This window comes from Clarias gariepinus, chromosome 9 (genome assembly GCF_024256425.1).
Source record: "Clarias gariepinus isolate MV-2021 ecotype Netherlands chromosome 9, CGAR_prim_01v2, whole genome shotgun sequence".
Classification (NCBI taxonomy): Eukaryota; Metazoa; Chordata; class Actinopteri; order Siluriformes; family Clariidae; genus Clarias; species Clarias gariepinus.
Window position 1 is genome coordinate 22,868,847 of NC_071108.1, and position 13,665 is coordinate 22,882,511.

A 13,665-nucleotide genomic window follows, 5' to 3' on the forward strand; every position below is an offset into this window, starting at 1 on the left:
AAGTGGCATCCACATTTAGTGAGAGCCCTGAATCCCTGCTTCAGGTAAATATTCCCCCAAAGTACATCCCATTCCAAGCAGTGTCTGTAAAGCCACCTGGTTTTTAGATCATCTTACTTTTCCACTAAGCTGCTGGTATTAGTTGATCCTGTGCATTGAAGAGTACTGCTTTTTTTAAACGAGACCCATGCAATGAAGGAGTACATTAAAGAGTATCTGGAAAAAAGAGACATCTGCCCCTTCAAGTCCCCAGCTTCTGCATTGTTCATCTTCATAAAAAAGAATAGGGAGGCTTCATGCTGTTGCAACCTAATAAAAACCATATGACAACAGCAAAGAATGTTAGTGTTTCTGCTGGGAAGTATTTAGACAATGACAAACTTCATGCTTTTGCATGATGGAATTGAAATGAAGCAGTCGATGTGATTAAAGTCATTAAACAACTTAAACAGGGAAAATCCCATTCCGATATGCTTCATTTGATATTGAAGAAATAAACATTTAGGGGTAAACCCATTTTGGTGGCACTAAATCTCACCTGATATACTTAAATATATATATATTTTTTTTAACCTCTTCAGGAACCCAGACAGTGACCTTAGTCCCTGGTGCTACATTTATAAAGACTCTCAGCTGACATGGGAACTCTGTGATATTCCTAAATGCTGTAAGTACACATAATTTTGCTAATAAGAAGGTACTCAACTCATCCTTATTTGTATAGCACTTTAACAACAAGAATGCCCCACATAGTATGTAAATAACATAGTAATCTTATAAAATAAAATAAAATTAATTAAAAAAAATTAAAAACAAGATAATAATTAAAAAAATAATAATTATTAAATAACAAAAGAGGAACATAATTAAAATCACATCACATGCATATCTAAGCAAAACAATATGTAAAATCAACATCTCATGTTGTTTCAAATGCCACAGAAAACATGTGAGGTTTAAGATTTGACTTAAACACCCTCAATGATGTGGCCTTACGAATGGTTAATGGTAGGTCATTCCATAATTTGAAAGGTAATTGTCACTGTTCTGAGTCATCAATAATCAGGCATATTTTTCTCTCATACAATTATTAAATACTACATTTTCAGTCTAATAGTGATACATTATGTTACTGGACCTCATGACTGGCTTAAATGAGGTATCTCCAAATTTTATATCCCAATTTTTTATTTTTATTTTATTAAGATCCTCTTTAAACACTGTGTGTGTGTGTGTGTGTGTGTGTGTGTGTGTGTGTGTGTGTGTGTGTGTGTGTGATTTTAATTAATCATGCCTTTTCTTCTCAGCAAGGAGACCATCTACCATCACAACTCTTGGCCCAAGAGCTCCTATAACAACCACAAGAAGAGGTAACATAATTCAGGAATTACATCTCTGGTTCAAACAAACATTTTGAACCTAATATTAAGAATATATTTTTATATTAAAGGGGTCCTATTATGCTTTTTCAAATATGATCTTTCATGCAGTGTGTCATGTAGCTGTATGTGAACATAAACTATCTGCACTATTTGTGACGCTGACAGTGCACGATACATAAAGTTTTTGTCTATTAAAAAAAAGTGTCGGCTCACATTCGCCAAATCAAATTTTTCTTTGTTACGGATCCACGTCACTCCATAACATATTATTTAGGTAATAAAATTCAAGTCGCTAAAATTTAGGTCTTCACATTCAGGATATCACAGGAAGAGCAGTGGAGAGCCGATTGCTGCTGTCCGTGCAGCAGTGTACTTTAAAGTGTGCTTCCTGCTCCCTGTGCAGTCTACTTCTCAGAAACTACTTACAGATCGGAACACAGCACTCTTAACTAACAGGCTTGGTTGCAAGTTGCACAATAAAGGGTGAATGTGTTAAAATGATCCCTCTGCCGTAAAAGCTATATTCAAAGCAAAGCCAGCGCTCTTTAATTCACACGCAAGAGCGATGGGTTTCCCGCCCCTGAGCTCGGTAATGTACAGTCACATTCAGCAACAAGAGGGGATTAACATCCTCAGCAGCAGCAGCAACAACATACATGCTGTTTACACTTTGTTAAATTTATATTGCTTATAAATAAAAGTAACCATAAAAACTTTGTAATTAAGAAAAACGTAAAGTGTGGATAGTACGGTGTAATGTCAGTCTGATTAAAATGAAATAATCAGACTGACATAATTTTTTTTTGTCACAAATTATTTTATGCAACGCAATTACAACATTTTAGTTTAATATTTAGTATAAAGTCATAAGTCTTTATGTAGTTTTTTGAGCAGTTAGTCGTAAATATGTATGTGTGACCGTTTCATATATGTGTACACAAGCGTTTCATATGTGTGTGCATGAGTGAAGTTTGATTTAATATTTTTTGTATACTGTACGGTGTAACAAACTCGCTACTATTAATATTAAAACAACTGCCAGTTACAACGGCGCCTCATAAATACTTGTTGCACTGTGACTGTCACATATAAAATTGTACATTTAAGGCTGCGCTGCAATTAACTCCATTTCTCTTTTTTATTGTAATTTATATATTTTTATTTATATCCTTTTTATATATCTTGTAGTTTTTGTCCATCATTGCACTAGTAACTCTGGTCAGTTCTCACATTACCCTGTGTATACTGACAGTATGTAAGATATACAGTGTGCAGTCCATAACCTGTCTTACTGTTATTGTCTCTAATGCTGCTGGATATCTGGAATTTGCTTTGAATATAGCGTTTACGGCAGAGGAGTCATTTTAACTGTTATTGTGCAACTGGCAACCCAGCCTGTTAGTTAAGAGGGCTGCGTTCCGATCGGTAAGTAGTTTCTGAGAAGTAGACTGCACAGGGAGCAGGAAACGCACTTTAAAGTACATTGTGGCACAAACAGCAGCAATCGGCTCTCCACTGCTCTTCCTGGGATATCCCGGATGTGAAGACCTGAATTTTAGCGACTTGAATTTTGTTACCTGAATTTCATCTACCTGAATTTGTAAGATTAAAAAATAATAATGATTGTATTTTTAACACTCGAAAATATTTTTGAACTGCAATTTAGTAACTTGAATATTTTTGCATTTAATTTAAAATTCTTGAATTACATTTTCACTTGAAATATACAACCACAATAAATTGCAGTGGCAAAAATTTAATTTTTTTTATTGCAACACGTTTTTTTCAGTTCATGTAATTCAATCTGCTATTTTGCTTTGAAGAATTTCGGCACTAATATACTTCCATAAAAAAAACAATAAAAACGAGAGCACACGAAATCCTTTTTTAACTGTTTATTTTCCACCATTCACCAAAACTGAACTCTAACACTCTAAGTGCGCATGCCCATGCCCTTCTACGGCAAGCCCCGAGAGGAAAAAATGCGTCACATACTCGCAAAGTGCGCATGCTCCATGCCCTTATGGCCAAACACTCGCGAAGTGCACATGCCTTTCTACATCAAGCCCCGAGGGGAAAAATGCATGAGTAGTAATGGTGGACCAGCGCTGGCGTTATTTGTTTGGACGAGAGAAGGAGAGATTGCTGTGGATCATTATCTTTCGAAGATTTTTCAACCGGATTATCTTTGACTGGACATATTCCCCGGACTTCTCACCCTCCGTCATTGGCCTCCCGGACTTCATTTACCCCAGTGAGACCGAACCATACTCCTCTAACACACATACAATAAACACGGAATTCGAACATTATCACTCACTCGCGTTCACGCACACATATACATACCGTTTATTACATGTAGTTTGTAAATATTGTTTATATGTTTGTTTGGTTGTGGTGCACCTTTTTCTTTTACTTTATTTAGTTTTGTATAATACACATTTGCTTTATCTACTTGTTTGTGTTTGTCCTTTTTGGTCACCGGCCTTTTAACGCAACACCGTCACAAAGATAAAAGACCTCTCGATTTTTGTAGCCACAGTTAATATAAAATTAGCTGGTCGTTACATGGTAAAACCGACGCCATCTTTTCTATTTATTGACGGGTCTCCAGGGCCGTCGTTCAGTTATGGCCATGGGCGTTTCGTGTCTTTAGACAGACTGAATCTTCGAATTGCTTCACACGAGTCGTTTACGAACCATTTAGAAATGGGGTAAAATTAAATCTATTTTTGGAGACTAATGTGTTTTTTGACTTTGCATACAGTACATGTAAACCTGTTTTAAGAGACTCATTAAGCAATATTAGCAACCTTTAAAATGGCATAATAGGGGCACTTTAAATAGATTAACATTGTTTTCTGTCTCAGACTCCTGTGGTCAGCGTTCTGAAAGGCTCTCTAGTGTTCTGCCAGCATTCAGAATACATGGAGGTCAGGCAAGTGACATCACACAGCATCCATGGCAAGCAGCGATCACTGTATACTGGCCACACACCAAATCACACAACTTTTTGTGTGGGGGAGTCCTGATCGACTCCTGCTGGGTCCTTTCTGCAGCGCATTGTTTCCAGGAGAGGTGAGCATACTCTTTTGTCCAAGTTACCCAGACAAATGTTTTCTGAGAATTTCTGTGCACAAATTAATTTATGTTTAAACTGGATTATTTTGCCAGAATGTAACTCAGCCTGAACTTACTAATAACACTACGAAAACAATATTAGCAAGTGAAAATATTTTGAATATGGGCAAATTTCTTTGATGTCTTATGATGAGAAGGTGTAATAATATAGAGCATGTTCTTGATAGTTTTACACAATATGCTAATTTCATATTTTAATTAAGTGAAATAAATACTAAATCAATTTGACTATATTTTCAATAATACTTAAATTTTTTACAGTATAATTTGAAAGCTATAACAGTGGTGGAATCGCATAAATTTATGTTCATGTTGGCATCTCTAATGGTTGCATATTTAGATTTACAGAAAATCGCTTGCACGTGATTCTTGGCCGAACCTTCAGGCTTCAGAACTCCAGCAGTGAACAAACTTTTGATGTGGAGAGGTATTGGGTCCATGAACAATACAACGAAGATAATTTTGATAATGACATAGGTAATGTCATTATCATATTGTCAATCATGGGTATCATTCCTCTCTCTCTCTCTCTCTCTCTCTCTCTCTTTTTCTCTCTCTCACCGTATTTAAATATAGGATATATTTAAATACGTAGAGATGTATATGTTGTGTGTCTGCTATTTATGCTATGTAAAACCTTCATAATGGCCGCTACTATGCAGTGCTGTAAATCTGTGATTTTTGATGCTGGTAACTCTAAATGAATTCCTCCTCCTCCTTCTCTAAGTTTTGGTCTTGCTTTCCTGGGATGGTCTTCATGAGAACCAATTTCATCATGGTGCTTGATGGGTTTTGCAAATGCATTTGACAATACTTTTCTTGCACAAACTAGTCCAGAACAGCTGAACATCATGTCTTAAAATAACAACGTATTGTTGTTGATGTTATTGTTAGTTAATTACATAATTTCATGTTATTTTATGATGTGGAAATCTCCAAATGTCACGAGGTGGAGCGGAACAAGGTGAATCCAAGTGGAGATGGATGATCACAACGTTAAACGGATGCGTGGGTCAAATGCCAGAGAATCTATCAGCATAGTGTCTAAGCCAAAGGGTGGAACGAGAGCCAGAAAGCACAAGATCAAAACCGGGAAATCAAATAGTAAAGTGACAATCCAAAACGAAAGGCGAGGAATGAGAAAACGAGAAGGACAGAAAAAGCACCTGAGAACCATCCAATGTTCAAAGGATGACTTGATTAGCCATCTGGTCTCAGTAATATGTAATCGTATCACTCAAGTATCTCAAGAACAGTAGTGAGTCATCAAAAAACATCCCAAAACAATTGTTTAATGTTATGCTGCATTACCTTCTCTTTTCTAATGGGAATCTTCAACATCCTAATTATTATTTTTTTTTAAATAACATTGTAACTGGTAATAGTAATATACACAACAATACGCAATCACAACTGAGCCAATGGTTGTTCTGTCTCTCAGGCTGTGGCGTTGTGGGTAATAGTCTTCCATGCTTAGTCTCAGTGTGCGTGCGTCACTTGTATAATCAACTTCTGCGAACGTGTACTGTTTACTTCAACATTATGACCACATGTGTGCCCCTGCACATAAGGCTTTTTTTGTGTGTCCAAGTGTAGTGACTGTTCTTTAGTAACTGTACTGCAACAACCACCAAAAAAGTTAAAAAGACTGTATATAACAGAGCAAAAGATCTGTTTAGAGAAGTGATTCCATAGATGTGTGTGTGTGTGTGTGTGTGTGTGTGTGTGTGTGTGTGTGTGTGTGTGTGTGTGAAAGTCGTCCGACATGGTGGCCCCGATCCTCCTGCTTCTTCCCTTGTCTAACACCAGGTCTTTCCAAAAAAAAAAAGTGCAGGTTATTTTTTACTTATATTTTTATTAATTATTTTTATATTAATATTTTTTTTGCTGTGGAATGAATTATCGAAGTTTCCATTATTTCTTATGGGAGGATTCACTTTGATATTCAAGTGTTTTAATATAAAAACACACTATGGAAGCAAATTAGCATAATAATTATTTAAATTATATCAGTCTTTGAAAAACACATTTTGAAATGTAATCATTGTTGAATTGTTAATTTTGAAATTTAAATACTACTTAATTTATTAAACTGAAATATTTGGCTTTAAAAAGCAACATCTTTAAATTTTAGTGCTCTGAATGCCACATAAAATTCTCAACAGTCCTTTTAAGCTGTAAAATTCAGATAGAAAAATTCAAGATTGGGAATTCAAGGACAAAATTCAATAAAGGAAAAGCAATCAAGCCAGAACAGAATCTGTTCGTCAGTCACGTGACACGTGAGAAGTGAACGTCTTCAATACCGGCTCCCAGTGAGTCTAGCTAGAAGACAGAAAACACCCGCAGGAAAAAGTGATTCACTGTGATGGCAGAGGACAGCGGCCCAGTAAGTGTACCTGTAGTGTGTTATATATACACTAATTATATGTCGTATATTCTAGTCATTTTACTGTAATGAAGGAATTTAGTCAAAGTTTAGTTGAAGTTGGGCTAGTGAGCATGAGACCCAGACGTCACCAGTTAGTTCAGGTCTGGGTGAAGAGTTGTGTTAATTAAAATCAGCTGCTTTAATTAATTGATAAAAGTGGCAGGACTTATACTTTCTGAAGCCAGAGTGTAACACCTCTGTTCAAAATCTTCAGGTTTGGAAGAAAATTACTATATACTGATAGGTCTATGGCTATATAACTTAAATTAAGTTATGCCTATTTTCTGTATAGTCACTATTTAAATGTTTGAGATTATGAAAAGTGACTTACAATTTTGTCCAACATTGTAAATATTATTATAAAGCTAGATATAATGATGTTGAACTTGTCAATATATAATGCCTTATGACAACTTGATTTAAACCCTGATCTTTGTTTTTTTGCCCTTAATTTAGGTTGTTCTCCAGCGTATCACCTGGCCTCATGATGGAGATGATTGTTCACTTGATGCAAAATGCCGTATGTCAGGCATTTTAATGTTTTTCCATAATATTGTCAGTTCATCAAAGATTTGATGTTATTTATGGAGATTTTTTTTCTTTTTTGTAATATGCTATACATTATGTAAATGTGAGTTGATATTACTTAAACATATTAAAGACATGTACAGTAAGTGGTTCTGGGGTTGTTAGTCATAAAAATAAAAAGCAGTAGATGGTGTCCCCCTTAAAACGAAATTGCAAAATAACTACATTTTACAGGCCAAAAGCAGAATCAATTTGCTTAGTTCCCAGAGCATGTATTTATACTAGATTAGTCTAGTTTATTTGATAAGCAGTGGTTATATCTCATGTAGAGGAGTTTATCTAAATGTTTGCCAAACAAACCGTTCGTCCTTGGAATCAGCTCTTCACAGACCAGGCATGCGTCTCCACAGGGCTTACTAAACTTACTGTAGGGAAATGCTCAGGATCTCCATCTGACTTTTAATATTTAATCACCTCAGTGTCAAATTTAAGAGAAGCTATATTCTCATCATCTAAAGCAAGTAAGTGCTTTATCCTACAGCCCATTGTGGTGAGGAAAATCAATTCACCCTGTAGTCAGCAGAGATTCTTATGCAGATAATTAAAGCTGTGTAAAGCAAGTTCCTTGATTATTAACTGGAATGTACATACTAAATTTAGGAATAGTAATACATTACTCCATTACTGTAATTAGCTGTATATATTTATTCGTAATGTACTACTTTGTAATGTATTACCCCAACACTGCCTGCATTTGTAAATAAAAATATCTTCTTGAAATTAGAAAGTAAGTGTAGTAAATATACAGATTATATATGGGAAGAATGCAAACCTACAATGGCTAATAATGGTTAAAATATTGCATATCCAGACAGTATTTGGGAGCAATAGTTAACTCTAGTATTGACCAGAGGTGCTAGAGCATTAATTATTTTCTGACCACAAAGCCTTTTTTAACTCTGTATTTTAGACACATCCATTTACATACCAGTTAAAACAAACAACTGTTGTATCACAGATGCAACCATTTTTCTATGCTCATTTAGTACAAAATTTGTAAATGGGGGCATTGCCTTTCAATAGTTAATAGCATTAATCAGGAATATTATGATCATAAAACTGCAGCTATATTATTTTAACTTAATTTTAAGTATGAACAGGTCAGACAGTCACAAATATTACTCATGCAGCCATTGGATGTACAGCCTCTTACTGTTGTAAAATTGTCCATTGATGAGTGGGTTTTCCATACTTGGGACACACCACTAAGGTGGTCAGAAAGAGGTATTCTACTGTCCTCCCAGTCAATCAGCAGATTATTGAGAGCCTTAAAAAATAGAAAACATTTTATAATGTTTTGGTGTTTGGCATCTGTGCATCACCATATTGAATTTGAAATATGCCAGTGAAATTGAAATAAAAATGTGGCATTAACCATTCAGGAATTACAGACATGTTCACATACACACATCCATTTTGAGTGTTAATAAATGATGGGAAAAAAAATTAACTTAAAGATTGCCTTTAATACTTGAATGCAAATACTTTGCAGTCCACAACTACCTGAAGTTTGAAACCCATGGACATGACCAATGCTGATGCTTTGCCAGACTTGTATGTCTTTCTGTGTTCAGTCTTGGTTCTTCCTTTAGTAAAAAGCATGCTCTACTTTTATTTACTTGATTAGTCATTCTATACCTGGCAATGCAACTACTTGTCAGCCATTTTTTCCATTATTTATGAGCCCCAACCCAACTTTTGTGACAGATTTAAATTAATGTAAACATTTAACCTAACAGTTACTGTAAGATCACAACTACTTTTCATGCAACTGCACACACAGTCAGAGCACACTGACAAACTCTGAAGTGTCATTTCCTTCCCAATTACAGATTTTTTTTTATTTGTATTATTTACCAGTGACTTGGTGGTACTAAATATAATTTAACTCTTTCATATATACTTGCAATAGCCATATTTATTTGAAGGTGACTCATTTCAGAATCATTACTTTTTTAGACACTTAAGTAGCAGATTCACCATTTTATTTTTTTACCACTATTGCCATTACTTTACCAGGACTTAAAAGGTAGGGAAGATTTGGCAGAAAGTGTAGGAACATGAACATCATGTGCACACATTTACTATAGAAGTTCACAATTCACTTGAGAACCTTTGAGTTTTAGGCACTTTGTACAAAGGTGCACACCACTGTTTCAGAAAGTATAAGTCCTGCCACTTATTTGTTCCATCAAATAACTAGAGCAGCTGATTTTATTTTAACACAACTCTTCAGCCAGACCTGGACTAACTGGTGACGTCACCTGTTCTGTGCACAGAGAGAACTAATACATGGCACATGCTGTCTTAATACATTTGCCCACCACTGTGTATCTCTGTGTATCTCTCTCTCTTTCTCTCTCTCTCGTGTGTGTGTGTGTGTGTAACAATCATCAGTCTGGGTCTTATTGGACACACCATCTAATTCAATGTTATGTTTTTATTTTGTGATTTGTTATCGTATTGTCAAGTGCATTTGCAAAACCCATCAATGAAGCTGCCTCTTATGAAGACCACCACAGAAAAGAAATACTAAAAGATACTTCTGCAGCAGAAGAGAAGTTCATTTAGAACTCCTGCTCCTCAGTCATCCCTTTTAAACGGAAGCAATATGACACTCACTATATCCTTGTCTCAGCACATCCAATAATGAACCCTTTTTTTCTCACTCTTTTCTGCTCTTTTTGCATGGTTAATGGTACCTTTAAGGTACTACTAGCACTGGTTTAGCCATCTAGCTGGTCACATTGCAAGAGGCAAGGGATGGACACAGAGGATTTTTTTTTTAATAAAGTAGAATAAAGACAATTAAATGGAAAGCTGTCATACTTGTAGAGGAGCAGATTTTTTAAAAAATCTGCAGTGGTCTCTTTTTTCAGAGTTATATTAAATTGATTTCACCAGGTTTAGACTTGTATTCTTAAGCAAAGTCTGATGTAGTAATGAAAACCTATTTATAATCAAGTGTACACCTCTTACATTAGAAGTTTTTTGGAATGGTCAAAGTTCTTTTGACCTAATACTTACTTTTATTTCACTGTTTGTCTAACAGCTCTGTTAAAGCTGAAGAGTACAGACGGCTTCTGTGTTATAAATTCTCCAGAGGTCCTGCCTGTCTGTTTACCAGAACCTGGAATGGTTCTCCCTGATTGGATGGAATGTGAGATTTCTGGTTATGGCAAAGAAAGAGAATGTAAGTTTTAACGAGGACACAATAATTCATCTTTTAATTAACTTTAAACTTAACAAAAGGTTAATGTACCTGTATTTGTAAAATTTCTTGGGGTTTGTAATGTCACACCGTTCTATTACTTGTTTCTCCCAAATCCTCTGCTGTTTTTATATCTGAATCTAACTCCTTGCTACACTGGAAAAAACAGCAACAAACACACCTGTTAGGTATTTTGGTTCAAAACATTCTTAGTGAGCAGAAAAGCAAAATTACAGAAATGTCATCTTACAGAAACGACACTTCTGGCATCTTTGAGAATGGAAATGGAGATTTTTTCCTAACAAGACTGTTTAAAAATAATAAGTATAATATGATGAATGTCTGAGTGGGTGGCATGATAGAGGTTACACGGTAGAGGCTCTCACAGTAGAGGTTAGCACTGTCACCTTGCACCTCCAGGGTCCAGATTTGATTCCTGGCTAGGTTTCTGTGTCTGATGCATGGAGTTTGCATGTTCTCCCCGTTCTTGGTGGGTTTCCTCTGGATACTCCGGTTTCCTCCCGCAGTCCAAAGACCTGCTGATTAGACTGTTTGGTGTTCCCAAATTGCATGTAGCGTGAGTGTGTGTATGCCCTGCGATGGATTGCCACCCTGTCCAGGGTGTACCCTCCGCCTTGTGCCATAATTGTCCTGGGATAGGCTCAAGGCCCTCCAGGATACTGAATACAAAATAAAGCGGTACAGACGATTATTGAGAGAATCTAAGGAATCTTCATTTAACTTAAGATTACACTTTGCACTTGTGTTGCTTCAACCAGTAAATGGCAGTGGAACTGTTTTTGTTCTTAGTAACATGGGAAAAAAACAAGATTTTCTTAGTGTCTTAAAGATGCAATTTTTCTTTTTCAGTCTCTGCATTCTATTCTGATAGAGTAAAACAGGGTCATGTACGCCTCTGGCCCCAGGAGCTGTGTGTACCAGAGAAACTGTCTGGGCGTGAAATAACACAGAACATGTTGTGTGCTGGAGACACGCGTGGCTTGGACGATGCCTGCAAGGTAATTAACATGAGTTTATTACCCACTACAAGACTGTCCTTAATGGTTAACAAAAGCATGTGCTGCCTAAACTGTTAAAATAAAAAAATAAAAAATCTCCTGTAACTAGATAAAAAAAAAACGACTTTTCTGTGTCTCTTTCATTTGGCATAAGTGAAGCATGTTGTTATTTGCATTTCTATTTATTTGATCTCTTTTTATAGGGTGACTCAGGTGGTCCTCTGGTATGTGAAAAGGACAGACAGATGACCCTTATAGGTTTGATCAGCTGGGGTGATGGATGTGGAAAAAAAGACATACCAGGTGTTTACACACGCGTTACAAAGTACACAACCTGGATTTCCAGCAAGATGAGATCAAATTAATGAACAAACTCAAAGATCTAGTTGCTTCAGTTGGACTAATTTGACATTGTTTCAGTCATTGACATTAGAACTGCTGCACAAGTATGTTTCATGTAAAAGCAGACTCTAAATGGATTCTTCAAGAGGAGTTTATCAACGACAAAACGTAGACACCATTTCAGTTTATTGTTGCATTTAATTTCACAAGACAACAATGGACTCAAATGGGTCACTGTGGAATATGTTAATCAATGAACACGTACAGGAATATACGTATACATTGTTAGGTTGTCAGTAGTATGAATTCAGCTAATAAAAATCTACTTTTAAAAATGAACATTATTAAGATTATAAAACTTTATTAAAGTATTACAAAAATATGTATAGTCTTGTGTATAACCAAAGTGACTGCCATTGTATTTATCCTTTGAAGACACTATCTCTGGACACTGATATTGAAAGATTGAAAGGGTACATAGAAAAGAGTACATAGACTCGCTCTCTCTCACACACACACACACTCTAATTCACCTTAATTTTATAAATGACAAATTAGTTTATTTAACAATACTGTGTATGCTGCCTGCTACATACAGTCCCCTCCAAAAGTATTTTAGCATTTATTCAAGGCTAAATGTATTATATTTATACACAATGAGAACATTTTGGTTGAACATTAATATGAGTCAATAGATCAGAATTTCAGTTTTAATTTCCTGATATTTATATCTACATGCATATATGTGTTAAACAACTGACAACATGGCACCTTTAGTAGCAGGCCATCCTGTTTCAACATGTGCGAAAGGAAAATAATTAGAAACTAAAATAAAAAATTTCTGAAGAGAAAAAGAAATAAACAGTTAGGAAATGTGCAGGACTTACCAGGCCAGCACATGTTTTAAGTTTTAAATCACTTAAAAATAGGCAAGTTCAAACAAATGGTGCCACATTTTCAGTTGTTCCATTTTTTTATCTTAAACCCAAATGTTACAAAATACAAAATTATTTAAACAGATCTTTTTAAAATGTCAAAATTTATTTGCCTTTTTTTTTTAGCACTTTTAGAATTTGCTGGGTCAAATCAGTCATTTGTTTTTAGATTTTGATCAAATTGTTTTTATATGTAAGTATTAAATATTATGTTAAATTTATATTTAATTGTATGTCATGTGTACTATTTTATTTGTATACTTTAGAAATAGTTTATTGCTACTGTATACTTTAGCATTGACTTTATATAATTCCCCATTTATTCTGCATTAGCTTTGCTACAGTTTACCCTTTAAGTAAAAAAAAAAAAAACTTTTATTCTGTTAATACTAACTTTCTAAAGTAGCAGTTTATTATATATTTGGTGTGATTTCATGATTATTCATTTACCAAGTTCATTATGGAGCTTCTTATCACCATTTTGTAACCACGAGCTTGCTTACAATAACTTACTATATGATGATTGTGCAATAAATTTGTTCACATTGTATAGCAAGTCATAATGTAAGGTTATGTAAAAAATATGGCCAAATAAAGACAAAGTAAACCAAGTAAA

The 13,665-nt window shown here is 35.2% G+C and overlaps 1 protein-coding gene across 3 annotated transcripts in view; it reads left to right on the forward strand.

Moving 5' to 3' along the window:
• Positions 1-13,665, forward strand: part of plat (plasminogen activator, tissue) — a 40,311-nt gene extending 26,646 nt beyond the window's left edge. For all 3 annotated transcript variants that reach the window (XM_053503971.1, XM_053503972.1, XM_053503973.1), the window contains 7 exons: positions 582-667; positions 1,308-1,370; positions 4,253-4,460; positions 4,864-5,000; positions 10,595-10,735; positions 11,624-11,772; positions 11,976-13,665. In XM_053503971.1, coding sequence (XP_053359946.1) covers positions 582-667; positions 1,308-1,370; positions 4,253-4,460; positions 4,864-5,000; positions 10,595-10,735; positions 11,624-11,772; positions 11,976-12,137 — 946 coding nt within the window. In that variant the 3' untranslated portion in view covers positions 12,138-13,665. The remainder of the gene's footprint in view (positions 1-581; positions 668-1,307; positions 1,371-4,252; positions 4,461-4,863; positions 5,001-10,594; positions 10,736-11,623; positions 11,773-11,975) is intronic.